This window comes from Nelusetta ayraudi, unplaced genomic scaffold (assembly GCF_046127955.1).
Source record: "Nelusetta ayraudi isolate G7.1 ecotype Tasmania unplaced genomic scaffold, CSIRO-AGI_Nayr_v1 ptg000220l, whole genome shotgun sequence".
Taxonomy (NCBI): Eukaryota; Metazoa; Chordata; class Actinopteri; order Tetraodontiformes; family Monacanthidae; genus Nelusetta; species Nelusetta ayraudi.
This window is the reverse complement of record NW_027466269.1, coordinates 394,919-407,696: the sequence shown is the minus strand read 5'-3', so window position 1 is coordinate 407,696 and position 12,778 is coordinate 394,919. Positions and strand designations below refer to the sequence as shown.

Genomic DNA, 12,778 nt, shown 5'->3' with positions numbered 1-12,778 from the left:
TCTGTGGGGAGTGGGGGGGGGGGGGGGTATGAGAGGGAGACAGCGTAAACAGCAGCTCACCTTTTGGCATTCTTGAAAGCGGCGGGTCGCAGCACTCCATGTGAAAGCCCCGATCACACGAGTCGCAGAAGAGCATCTCATCCTGAAAGAGAGAAAGAAAAAGGTTGGGGAGGGGGGGGGGTTGGTGTGTGTGTGTGTGTGTGTGTGGGTGTGTTTGATCCTGTAGCGTACTACATGTAACATTTCAAGTCTTTTTGGGGGGGCAAAACAAGTCGCCTTGGAATGAGACGTGCATGCGAGCTCGCCAGGAGGGGAATGGGAATGGCGGGCGTGTGTGCATGTGTGTGCATGTGTGTGCACGTGTGTGCGTGGTGTGGTGTGGCGAGGTACTCACAGCGTTTTTCCCCTGTATCCAACAGGAGCTGCAGGTTTTGCATTCGATGCACTGCCATCGTAATCTCTTCACATTTGAGGTTAATTCGGGGGAGAACTTCAGACATGACGGATGGCCTTCAGGACCGAGAGCGAGCGAGCGAGCGAGCGAGCGAGAGAGAGAGAGAGAGAGAGAGAGAGAGCAAGAGTGTTAGCACGTCACCAGAATTGACATCGTAGCAGAACCAGAGACGTGATTGTAGTTTACGTCTTCTCACAATAAGGTTGAATAACATTAGAAAAGAAAAAAGGAAAAAAGAAAGCAGGCTGGATGCCAGTGTGTCCACTGCATTTACACCCCCAACGCCGCCACCCCCCCCCCCCCGCCCACATTGTGTCTCAAAACAGTGCGATCGAACATCTGAGCCTCTAATTACAGATAATTTGATCCTAATGAGGCAGAAACGGTGGGGGGGGGGCGCTAACAGAGGCCATCCATGAAAGTCGTGTAAAAGGCCGCACCCCCCCCCCACCCACCATCAACCCCTCCCTCCTGCCTCCCCCCACCCCCCTGCCCCACCAACCTCTCTCTCCTCTGGCTTGTAAAGCAGCTGTTTTACAGTGAGAGCACAATTTGTGTACACCGGGAGCGGCTAATGAAAACCACCTCAGCACTACTTAGTCAAATTTGAGCTATAAAAATGTCAGCGGTGCCAGAACAATCCCTCGCGGCATTCAAAATAATTGTTCCCACGTAAATGACTCCTCGGCGGCGTCGGCAGGGATTTTATTATTTATTTTTTCTGGCAGTTTTGCAGTTTCGCTGTTGAGGTGAAGGGAAGCGGCGGCGGCGGCGGCGGCGGCGATCTTTGATCCGCTGCACCTGCTCGCTCGCTCGCTCGCTCGCCCGCCCACCCGCTCTTCAGCGAGAGTCTTGAATTGAGGGGGAAATGAGTGGAGCGATTTCAGATCCTAACTGCCACTCGTGGCGCATCTGCCCTTCTGGAGCCCGCCGAGGTTTTCCAAGTCGTCACTTGGATCCCTGCAGCCACTCCAGCTGAACATTGTTGCTCCATTACGTCCCTTCAAGGGGGAAGTGGGGATATGCAGAGTGAGGACGTGACATCTGCCGGAGCGGCGGACGCAGCAGAGCAGGCGCAGGGGAGCGAGGGAGGGGGGGGGGAGAGAACGAGAGCATGTTCTATACTGGCGGGTTGAAATATGCCATCTGCCACAGATTGATTGTTTTTGCCTTTTGCCACCGCGTCAGCTGCGATTGTGGACGCAGGAGACTTTTTCTTGGCATCTGTAACACTGAATTCCAGGCGTTTTAGGTGTTTCGCCGGCTCGTCGGCCGACCCGAGACCAGTGTTTTTCAACCACTGTGCCGCGGTACACTAGTGTACTGTGAGATAATGTCAGGTGCTTAATTGGTCTAAATAAAATTATAACATTGCCTTGTTGAGTGAGTGCGCTTTAAAAGGAAAGTGAGCTTGTTTCCCCTCCTCAATTCCTCCCAGGATATCAGCTTTGTGAGCATCGGAACAGGCCCAGGCTTCACACTGAGTGAGTATAAATAAATTAAGAGACTATACCGTCATTATAAGGCAAAAAATTTCATTTTTTCATATTTTTGTTGGCGGTGTGCCATGGGGATTCATTTCCAATTTAGAAAAACGTCCCGTGGCTCATAAAAGGTTGAAAAACACCGCCCTGAACTCCCGTGCAGCAGGTAGTTGTCGTGGGAATTTTTAAAGGCACTGCAATATTCAATGTTATCAGTCACACCAGATTTTTACTACCGCGCGCCGAGTACCATGACAAACACTGCCGAGATCTCCTCCTGCTAAAGTGTATGAGCAGAGCCATCTTGAGGGCTGAAAGGTTTTTTGAGTTGTTACTCCAACAGGAACAACGGTAGTTTATCTGTAGTTTTTTTTGTTTTGTTTTGCCCTCCACCTTCTCTAACTTTGAGAAATGGCAAAAGAAATACTATTTGCAAGCTACATTTTCTCATATAATCGTGGTGAAATATTAACGTTGCCAGCAGGTGTCAGGACATCTTGGATAAAGACGGGAAACTAGAAAACATTTGATCGGGTAATCAGAGGATTTGCTTTCACATGACGTATCATTGAATATTTGTCTAATTCAGAGCAGAGTGCTAATCGTTTGCAGCACTCTGGTGACTCTAGCGGATCAACAACTTAACAAGTGTGTAAATCTCAATACTGCGATGGACTTTCGGGGTTGGAAACCAACGGAAAATTCCTGTTTCTACCCTCAATTCCTCACACAAATCTCTTATTAGCTGGGTTTCCACAAAAGTGCAGAGCAAATATTAATCCACTATAAATTAAGTTGCATTTTGCTTCAAAAAAAAAAAAAAAATTGCTGTGTCACCCTGAAGTGATTCGCTGCCAGTGAAAGAGTGAGTTGTTTCAACTGGCTTGCACAGTCACAGTTTATTCTGCAAACCTGTTTCCATCACCTCTCTCTCTCTCTCTCTCTAGGCCACTACTTACCGCTGCTCCCGCAGTCTGCACACGACAGCAGCTCCTCCGGCCGCTTGTCCCGGTTCGACTCTTTCGTTCCAAGACAGAAACTGCATATGGGGATGGGGTCGACGCGGAGCTGGGTGGGAACACAAACAGAGACGAGAGCATTTAAAAAAAAAAAAGAAAATAACAACCGGGCGAAACGAGGCTAGCGCGGCGCGCCTGTTTGTTTTCGGACATTTTATCCCGCGGAGGATTTCAGAGATCACCGCCGACATATTGTTGGTAAAGGCAGGATGACAAACCCAGTGTGTGTTTTGATGAGACGGCCAAGAAAATGTGGAACAGACGCTCAAAGAAAGAGGGAAAAGAGAGAGAGTGGGAGAGAGAGGGAGAGAGTGGGAGAGAGAGAGTTCACTTCCCACAGACAAGAAATGAATAATAAATGAGGCTCATCCTGGGAGATACGCTGCGTTTGAGATCCACCTCATTTATCCATTACATCTAAACGGCTAAGTGATGGCGGTAATCATAGTTTAAGGGCTTAATCCAACTTTTAAAGCTCTCACTCCGGTCCGGGAGGATTAACCAGCGTGTAATCAAATTACCTCCACAATGAAAGGGGGAAAAAAAAAAACCTTCCCATCATCATTGTTGCCGCCGTGATCCACCGTAAACGTGTGAGAGAATGAGAGCAAACACTCCTCCTGCGGACGATCAGAAGGAGAGGAGGTAAGAGATGAGCTCGAGATTGGAGGGGATTTTTTTTCCCCCTATTGATCACTCGCTCACTCACAGGGTGGAGGAAAAATAAAAAAAGGAAAAGAAAACAACCAACAACATTTTCGTCTTTTTAAAAAGCAGCTGGTCAAGTCGCAGCACTCTCAGGCCGCAAAACACAAGCAAAAGAAAAAAAAACAAAGCGCGACTCAGAATCTGGATTACATAACGCGTCCTTTAAGAGATGAGATCACTCACACAAACCCCGAGAGGAGCATCAAACCAAGTGCTGCTGCCTGCTTCTGCACTTGAGACTCGAGTTCTCTGCGGAGGAAGCAACCGAGAAAAAAAAAGGGGGGTGGGAGCGGCGGGTTCAGGGGTTACCGCAAATAACCCTCATCCTCATCATTACTACCATATCAACCAAGACCTGGTCAGCTGACCCAACCCCACCCTCCCGCCTCCCTAACCCAGCGCAGCGCATACGCCGAAAAAGTTTTGGACTTTTGCATTAATGGGCCCACAGAGCATGCGCAGTAGTGTCATTTCCCATCACACCTCTGTAGCTCACATGATCTATTTGGCCAATCAGAACGATTCTGGAGAACGTCACTTACAGACACGGCAGGGCGCAGCCAATCAGGACGAGCTGAGACAGCAGCACTACGACGTCACGCTGGGAATGAACTGTTTACTGATGATTTTCTGGCCTTTTTTTAAACGACTAAAAGACCAAAACCGAAAATTTTACAAAAAGAGGGATTTGCTATGAATGGCGTTTCAGGTCACAGTCGTCCTGTTTATTTTTGTATTGCGGTCTATGGGGAAAATGCTTTTTGGGCCCGTGGGATTTTTTTTTGCTGCAGTACCAGTGGACACTAGGAAATAAAAAAAAAAAAGAATCGACATGCTGCTATATTGTGAGTCCGGTATCCAGTTCTTATGATAGATCCATGAGCTGACTGAGGTGCCCCAGTGCCACCTGGGAGCTGTCACTTCCTGGTTTACACGACGCCAATCAGCATCACCTCAACAAAATTGGAATTCCTCAGAGTCGTGAGCGAACCCTCACCGAGGGACAGAGCTTTTGTTTTCTCTATTTTTATTTTTTTTTTGGCCTTGTCCACAGGTATACAGGTGTTTTGCTCTCCCTCTTCAACATCCAATAAAAGCCTCTCCAATTGGAGCCTTCGCTCAGATACACTCGTGCTCGCGTGATAACTTTCAGAAAACTCTTTTGTTCATGTGTGTGTGGTCACAGGAAGCTAGTGTTTTTTTTTTTACAATTTCACCTTTGGTTTGGCATTGTTCTGTGTGTGGACGTCCTCAGACAAACAGCAGTCGGTGTAGTCACGGTGCCAATTTCAGCCCTCCCAGCTGCTGACGTGTCAAACATGTCCACACAAACTCTCCAAAAGTATCAGTTGGCATTTCATTGTGGTTTTATTGACTTTATTTTCCTGAGTCATGTTCTGAATAAACTCGAGCTCCACCGTCAACAGACACACACACACACACGCGCGCATGCACACACACAAAGTTGGTTTTCCTTCCTTCCTTCCTTTCCTTTCTTTTCCTCTGATTGTACAAAGCACTTTGAGACGCCTTTGTTTGTGATTTAGTGCTGTACAAATAAAGGTTGATTCATTCATTCATTCATTGACTAAAAGACGAACATCTCTGGATCTTTGAAACAACCTGTTCTCTACATTTGGCCCGATTGGCTTCTAGGCTCCAGACTCTCCCAAAATAGTTGCACTTTTCCCCTAAAATTTGAGACAGTACGAGTAAATTTTTCATCAATCCGAGCAAGCAAATTTTCATGTAAAAACCAGTACATATATATATACATATATATATATTTTTTGTTTTGTTTTGTTTTGTTTTGTTTTGTTTTGTTTTGTAATTATTGAATCTATTTTGTTGCTGACAAACTTCTGATCTAGTTGCAGGTCAAATGTGTGGCAATTTAAAACAATGTTGTTCTGTATTCCCCTCCCCCCCTGCTCCGCCCCTCGAGTTGTGCTTGTTGAGGTCTTTTCCGGTATGGTGCTATTTCTGCTGCTCTCCTGACCACCTGCTACATCCTGACACTCACAGCTGAGATCGATAGAGCCGAGCACATGGCAACTACGTTCGCTACAATCATGTAGTCTTGGAATGATGGCCCGTCTGTCTGCCTGTGGTGCGTTTCCCCTGTCGGCTGTTTTGCGTCAACGACTTGTTGTGGGCGAAGGAAAACAATTTGCCGCCACATCAACGATTAGCCTATTTTGCGACCCCGCCGGGTCAATATTTGAAAGCGGCCGCTGGCATTTAGCATTTAGCAGCCGGCCACCGTTCACACCGCCGTGATTAAGGACGTTAACGAAACGGCTCCTGCGTGAGGACAACTTTTTTGCTCGGGTTAAATTGGCCACGTTCGCCGCATTTCAAACTATCTTGTTGTTGCTGCACAAACACGGCTGTCTTCTTAAAATAACTGTGCATTGCAGAGGGAACAACTGCGCCTGCAGCACAGCGAAAGGGCCTGTAATGTCATATTATGACAAAGTCTTTGCTCTTGCTGTTATAAAATGTGAGTATTTATGTAATTAAATGTCAAGTGAGCCGATTAAACTTGGGTTTTTTTGTAAAAATGAAGAAAAGCAGAAACTCTGTCATCAAATCCTAAATGTGCACGAACACAAACTTGAACCTCCATCTATTTAAGTTCAGCATGTCTGCAACAACACGGCACAAAGTGTCTGTTTCAAGGTTTTTCTAACACCGAATCTCTGGTGAGCGTGAAATGCCACATTCTGTACTTCATCACAAGGTATCCTGGGTTCATGGGGCTAAAAGATGGAGTCAGAAACTTCAGCGATGACTCAGTGAGGTATCACTTCCTGCAAATGAACAAAAGTGCATCTGTGCTATTCTGAGAATGTTTCCAGAAGAAAGCAGCCACACATGCTGTGTAAACACACTTCCTCCGAGCCTTTAACGTGTGAATTGGGGACCATTAAAAAAAAAGAATCATTATAAACAAGAATTTAGGATTTTTTTTTTTTTTGCTACTAAATCTCACGTACAGGCGTGAAGCAGAATGTAAAGACCTTGTATTTACTGCGCCGTGGTTGTTAATAATCAGCCGCCGCTTACTGCCGAAGAAGCGTAGCGACTTGACGGGCACACATTTTGTTTAATAAATCTTCACTTCGTAACACAGTCCCCGCTGACTGAGCTATGAAGTCTAATCCAGGAAGTGGATTAATTTTCCTTTCGGCAACGTTCTTAGGCCTGCTGATTAAAACCAATAACAATTTGCAATCTGCAGAGTACAAAAATGTAAAAATGGAGAAACAAACACAGCTGAAGAGATGCTGATGATTTACTTGGAGGGGTGGCGGGGGGGATGGGGGATGGGAGGTGGGGTTTCTAAATTAAGCACATTACAGGAAATTATGCTGCTTCAAAAGTGCAGGCTGTCCTTAGTGAGGGGGTGGGGTCCTCTTAGAAAACTGCTGGTAGAGGGAGGGAGAGCGAGGGAGCGATAGAGAGAGGGAGAGCGCAAGCTCAAGTGGTTGCATAACACATCAGGGGGAAAAAAAAGCTCTCATTCCTTGCTTTTGTTCCTGCCAGAGTCTCTTCAGAATCTAATAAACTCAAAACCAAGACTGCTCTTTTTTTAACCTCAAAGTGTCTCTTATTCCACACACACACACACACACACACACACACACACACACACACACACACACACACACACACACACACACACACACACACACACACACACACACACACACACACACACACACACAGAAGCCGTCTCCACGCAGCCTTTGAAGTGCACGGCGAACCTGGGCCGAGCCTTGTTGATGTCATCGTGCCCAGGAGCGATGGGTTGAAATGTTCCAAATGGAAAACAGCGGGCCTGCGCTCAACTATGAGAATCATGGCAGGGACACCGTGTCTCTAAACAGCTCTCGGTTTCACTTTTGGCCCCCGACCACAGACACAGTCACAGTTGTAGTCGCAGCATCAAGGTGTCGCTTCCTGATTATTCACTGTGAAACTGATGGGGAGCAGGGTGACATCTCTATAGAGCAGCGCTGCCTGCAACCTCAGCGGCGCACACAGACCCAACGGAGACTTAGTGTTGCAACCAGCTTGCACCACAAAATAGTCTAGATGACTGGACGGAGTGCAGCGTCGCAGCCCAACAATGGAAACAATTCTCCCAGGCGCGCCGCCGCCGCCACAGCCACACACCTGCCGGTGACTGTGACTGCAACTGCAGTAGAAAAATCCAAAAACACATGTCCACATGTTTGTGTTCCAGCTGAGCTGCAGCGTTAAGAGAAACATCCTCTGCAAACTCCGAGCCTCCCCTCAGGTTCACAGAGCAACCAAAACAATGCCACCTGGAAGCTTGTTTGCGTGGTTTTATTTCCTCTCTGGGGGGGGGGGGGGCCATCAAGGTTTGCTCAAAGGTCATAACAGCATCGTGCATTTTATTTCCGCCTGACCACACAGCCACTTCTCTGTAACGTTTTTTTGCAAAGACTGGTTCCTGGTAAATGACCAATAAAACTCCCCAAATCTGTTCTCAAACGCTTTGCTGTGCACAGGACAGCCAGCCAGCCATTTCCCCTAAGGTCATTAGGCTAGGGTTACATAACCTGTGGGTAGCTTACAGCAGACTGCCTACTGCACACACAGTCAGCATGACTTTCTGATTATCCAAGCTTTCTTATTATGGACACCAAAAGCGACGCGTCGCCTGAAGGACGCGCTCTTAATGGCGTTGATTCACAGCAGCCAAGATGAGGCGCCACAAAAAAATAATAGTTGTTTTGTTTCAAAAGGGAGCAAAAGTAGGACAGCAAACACTCTTTCCATGCTTTTGAAAAAGCATGTTTTAAAAAGGTACTAAAAGCCCTGAAAATAAAACTTTGGTGGGTGTTGATGTGTGACATTTACAATTCAGTCACTCAACTCAAAAAAAAACAACAACAAATAAATCATTTCAGCAGATAAATATTTGGGCCCATTTGGGTGTTCCTGAAGGATGCCAAATGACAAGGCAGAGTCCATGGTAACATGAGAGCAGCGCAAGAAGAGAGAAAAGTGAGAAGGCAGAGGCCAAGGTGAGTGTACCTGGTCTCGCTCGTGGGGGAGGAGTGTCACTGATGAAAGCAGCAAGGAGAAAGCACTCGGACACCTGGGGCCCCGTGTCTCCGCACCGCCGTGGCTCAGCTTATAGCGCGGGCCGTTCTTGGACAGCCTGCCGTTGTTCACCGAGCGCTTGGCCGCCAGACGTAGCCTCTGCCGGAAAGCAGGGTTGTCAACGACACTCGAGAGGTCGTCCTGGTTCCTCAGGTACCTCTCGATGTTCTTTAGCGAGGAGCCATGGGTGTCGTCCAGGCCCTCAATGGCCCTCTTGAGCATTTTATTCCAATCGATAAGGCGCAGATCGCTGGAATTCCACATAGATTCCTTTGATGGCACGGGCACGTGTGGAGGCGAGATTGATCCGACCCTCGCAAGATTTCCTGGGTCTTTGTAGGAGGTGCTCCCCTTATTTGTAACCTTGAGAATAGAGCCATCGTGAACACTTAATTCCAACTGCTCCAGGACGGTCCTCTTGTCCAGTCCATGCGACGTGGCCACCGCATGGCAAATCCTCTCCTCCGAGGGCCTCTGCTTCTGCCTCTTGATTTTCTGTATTGCTTCAAGAATCCACTCCGTATACAGAGGGTTTGCAAGTTTTACCATGGTTGAATGATGACGCCGCTCACAAATAGGCGATCCATACAGATTGCCACCTTAGGCTGCTAAAACACTGGGTACATCCACATCCTCGGAAAAAAGGTCAAAAAGTTATGTTCCATACCAGAATCCTGCACATTGCTTCCGAATCCAGGGTATGTGACACTTGATATGAGGCAAAGTTGGCACAAGTAAATTCCACAATGTGAGTCACCGGCTGACCCGGACCTTTATTGCCTTAATCCAAGTTCAAATCTAAAAGGAAGAAACAAAACACAACAGACAGGTTAATAAACTCGAACTACAACTCTTTACAAGTTAGTCAATTTATTATTATTAATCATTCACATTCTCTAGAACCTAGTCAGCAGTCAGGGAAATGTTAAGGCTAAAAAAAACAGAGGAATGTTGGACATTTATTACGTGTTGACAACCAGAAAGGCGTATTTAAACGGATGCATGAGCTGTCACGGTTGACAAACAAAATCTACTATTTTTGTCCACACTTGGTCAGGCGCTGTAGCTCCCTGACACACTACCAAAACAAGACGTATATCTCGACAAAAGCAGTGAGTTCCTACACAATGCCTGCTAACGGCTAGCGTGAAACTTTAACTTTGTGCAAAAAGTATAAACAGTCAGTGAGATAGAAAAACAACAACAAACGTTTCACAAATTCACGTTAGCTCTGAAGAGGCGGAAATAAAATAAAAGTCAACACACTTTTCACCAGCACGTAAGCCTCCATAAGAATGTCAACGCAATATTTCAGAATTCAAGAGACAAGAAGAGCCAGGCTGAGGAGGCAGAGAGCGAGCGAGAGAGAGAGAGAGAGAGAGAGAGAGAGAGAGAGAGAGAGAGAGAGAGAGAGAGAGAGGGTGAAAAAAAATAACGTCGCAAAGGGCGTCAAATTAACGTAAAAACAACTGAACCGTCAATTCGCTTAAACCCCCTGGCACGCGACTTTTGACAGCACGACGTCGGTGGCGACGACAAAGTGATCAGCGCGAGCCCCTTGGTTACGTGCGCGAGAATCAATGCTCACTTCCTGACAGCTGGCGCGAGACGTTTCGGGGCACGTCCGCGGACGAGCGATTCCGCCGAGAGAAGAGAAGCGGCGGAGGAGGAAGAGGGGAAGGAAAAGAACAGAGGGAGAGAGTGAGAGAAAGAAAGAGAGAGATAGACCGAAGAGAAGTCACGCAACGAACCCGGGAGTTGCGTTCCGCTGAGTTAAGCAGATAAATGACAGCGTCGCCAGCGGTACTGATGTCACCTAAACAGTCGCCATTTTGTTACAATGTTGTAGTTTACATGAATCCGACATGACGCTGATTACAATCCAATGGAGCCTCATTAAAGCGTGGCCGCGCTAATGTGCCCTCCCCAGCAACTTCAATATTGGCTGTTAAAGACAAGTTCCGATCCCTGGTTTGATAAAGCACATGTCAATCTTTATGTATGAGCTCACTCTCCGCGGCACGCCACTGGCTGTGTGATCTGTCACTTCGGCGCCATTGACCCGCCTCTTAAGGTGGACCCCGACAGTTTCGCCCGCCAGCCCCCTTCATCCGCCGGCCGTGCTGAACAATCAGGCTACCTTCAGCACTCGTAATATCTGATCTTAGAAAATAAAATACGCCATAACCGCAGCCACGGGAAATATTCCAAGCAGTTAGCACATTCTAGAAGGCTCTAATGAGAAGGAGTCGAGAGTTTAATGACGTCCGCGTTTAACCTCGTTTGCGCAGTCGTTTAACACCGGCCCACCTTTACACGGATTCCTCCTTGAAACAGTTGGTTAAGGCTTCAAAGTGATTTGGGAGAACATTTTAGACTTTAATTGGCTGTTTGTTAAATCTATCATGGCTTGAGTGAACGAGATGGGAGGGGGGAAGCCGTGAAGATCGTGGTGCCGATTTAAAGTGGAACACGTCTGAGGCGCTATCGATTTCCAAAGGTGGCGTGGATAAATATAAGAAACGACTCCTGCGGGCTCAACGTGTGCTCTCGCCTGTGTTCCCCTCCTCTTTATCTCACTCACCCCTTTTATTATTTTCTGCAGAGGGAGACGTAATCATCCACTCGACATCGAACCATTTAAACTACAAGCCACTTAAATACATCAAATATTTATATATATTTTTTTTTAAATAAATAAAAAATAAAAAACCTTCAGGGGGAAGTGGTGTACATTTATGGGGGTTGAGAAAAAGTGTTTCTGACGAGGCGAAATTCGAACGTCCTGCTCTGCGCCGTGCGCGGATGCCATGACCTCGTTATCACCGTTAACTATCAAATATCTGCGACGGGGGAAAAACAGTTTGAGCCCCTGCGAGAGAATGAAGACGTTCAGCCGAGGGGAATACAAGTTAACACGACAGGCTGGTGGTGGTGTTGGTGGGGGGGAGCGACGCTTCCACAAGAACACACATCACAGATAAACACGTATCGCGGCTCGCTTCGCTACCGATTTGTCATCTTTAAAGTGGCGTTTGGTGGCAGCGTAACGCAATGTTCTTCTTTTCCGCTTTGCAAATAAATAAATGAAAATGGTAAGAATATATATATATATATAAATATATAAATATATATATATATATATATATATATATATATATATATATATATATATATATATATATATATATATATATATATATATATATATATATATATACATAACATGTTACACAAACAACAGCTTGTCCATGTAATCTTCCGCCGCCGTGGGGCAAGAAAAGCCACAACAAGAATTCAGCGAGCAAGTTTCTCATGCAACGGCGAACGTATAACAAGTCGGAAAGAGACGACAAGAGACGAGGAGGTCGTGAAAAGAGAGATTTGACGCCGAGGGCGAGCGCGGAAATATTTTTTGGCTTTTTGATGCTGGTAGTTTACCTCTTCAAGTTTGCCCCCCCTCTCCGATACTCCTCTTCATTATCGGGGAAACGTCGAAGGATGGATGCGCGGCGACATATCCAGGCGGCTTTTTTCCCCTCCTCCGCCTCCTCCTCCTTCACCGCCACCTCCTCCTCCTCCTCCTCCTCCGTGGGATCTTTTCCTCTCTCTTTTTTTCGCTCCCGTTAAACGAAGGCTGGGAAGCCTGCGCCGAGACATGGAGAGGACCTGATAACAACTAATTGAAAGGTTAATCTACATAGCAGCCTGTGACAAAGTGGTACCCTCCCCTCCTCCCCCTCCTCCTCCTCCTCCTTCCTCCTCCACGGTAGACATCCCTACTTCAGTGTAGTGGAGCGGACCGTCGCCCCTTTACAGTCGCGCTCCCACAATCATCTTGTCAATTTCACTTTTTCTCTGCTCTGTCAACACCAGGAAATATCTTTACACGTCCACTGTATTCCCATTCTTCTCCCTCTCCTCATCTTCCTTTCCCGCACCCCCCCCTTCTCCTTTAAGGTTTGGTCCCAGCA

General features: G+C 46.9%; 1 protein-coding gene across 6 annotated transcripts in view; it reads right to left on the bottom strand.

Annotated features, from left to right (window-relative positions):
- Nucleotides 1-12,471, bottom strand: part of kat6b (K(lysine) acetyltransferase 6B) — a 30,534-nt gene extending 18,063 nt beyond the window's left edge. The window contains exons 1-5 of one of the 6 annotated variants that reach the window (XM_076016227.1): nucleotides 12,246-12,471; nucleotides 8,736-9,602; nucleotides 2,898-3,006; nucleotides 395-510; nucleotides 61-142 (exon numbers count right to left, since the gene is read on the bottom strand). In XM_076016227.1, coding sequence (XP_075872342.1) covers nucleotides 61-142; nucleotides 395-510; nucleotides 2,898-3,006; nucleotides 8,736-9,353 — 925 coding nt within the window. In that variant the 5' untranslated portion in view covers nucleotides 9,354-9,602; nucleotides 12,246-12,471. The other 5 variants (XM_076016226.1, XM_076016231.1, XM_076016230.1 and 2 more) reach the window with 5 other exon arrangements.
- Between the last annotated feature and the right edge of the window lie 307 nt (nucleotides 12,472-12,778).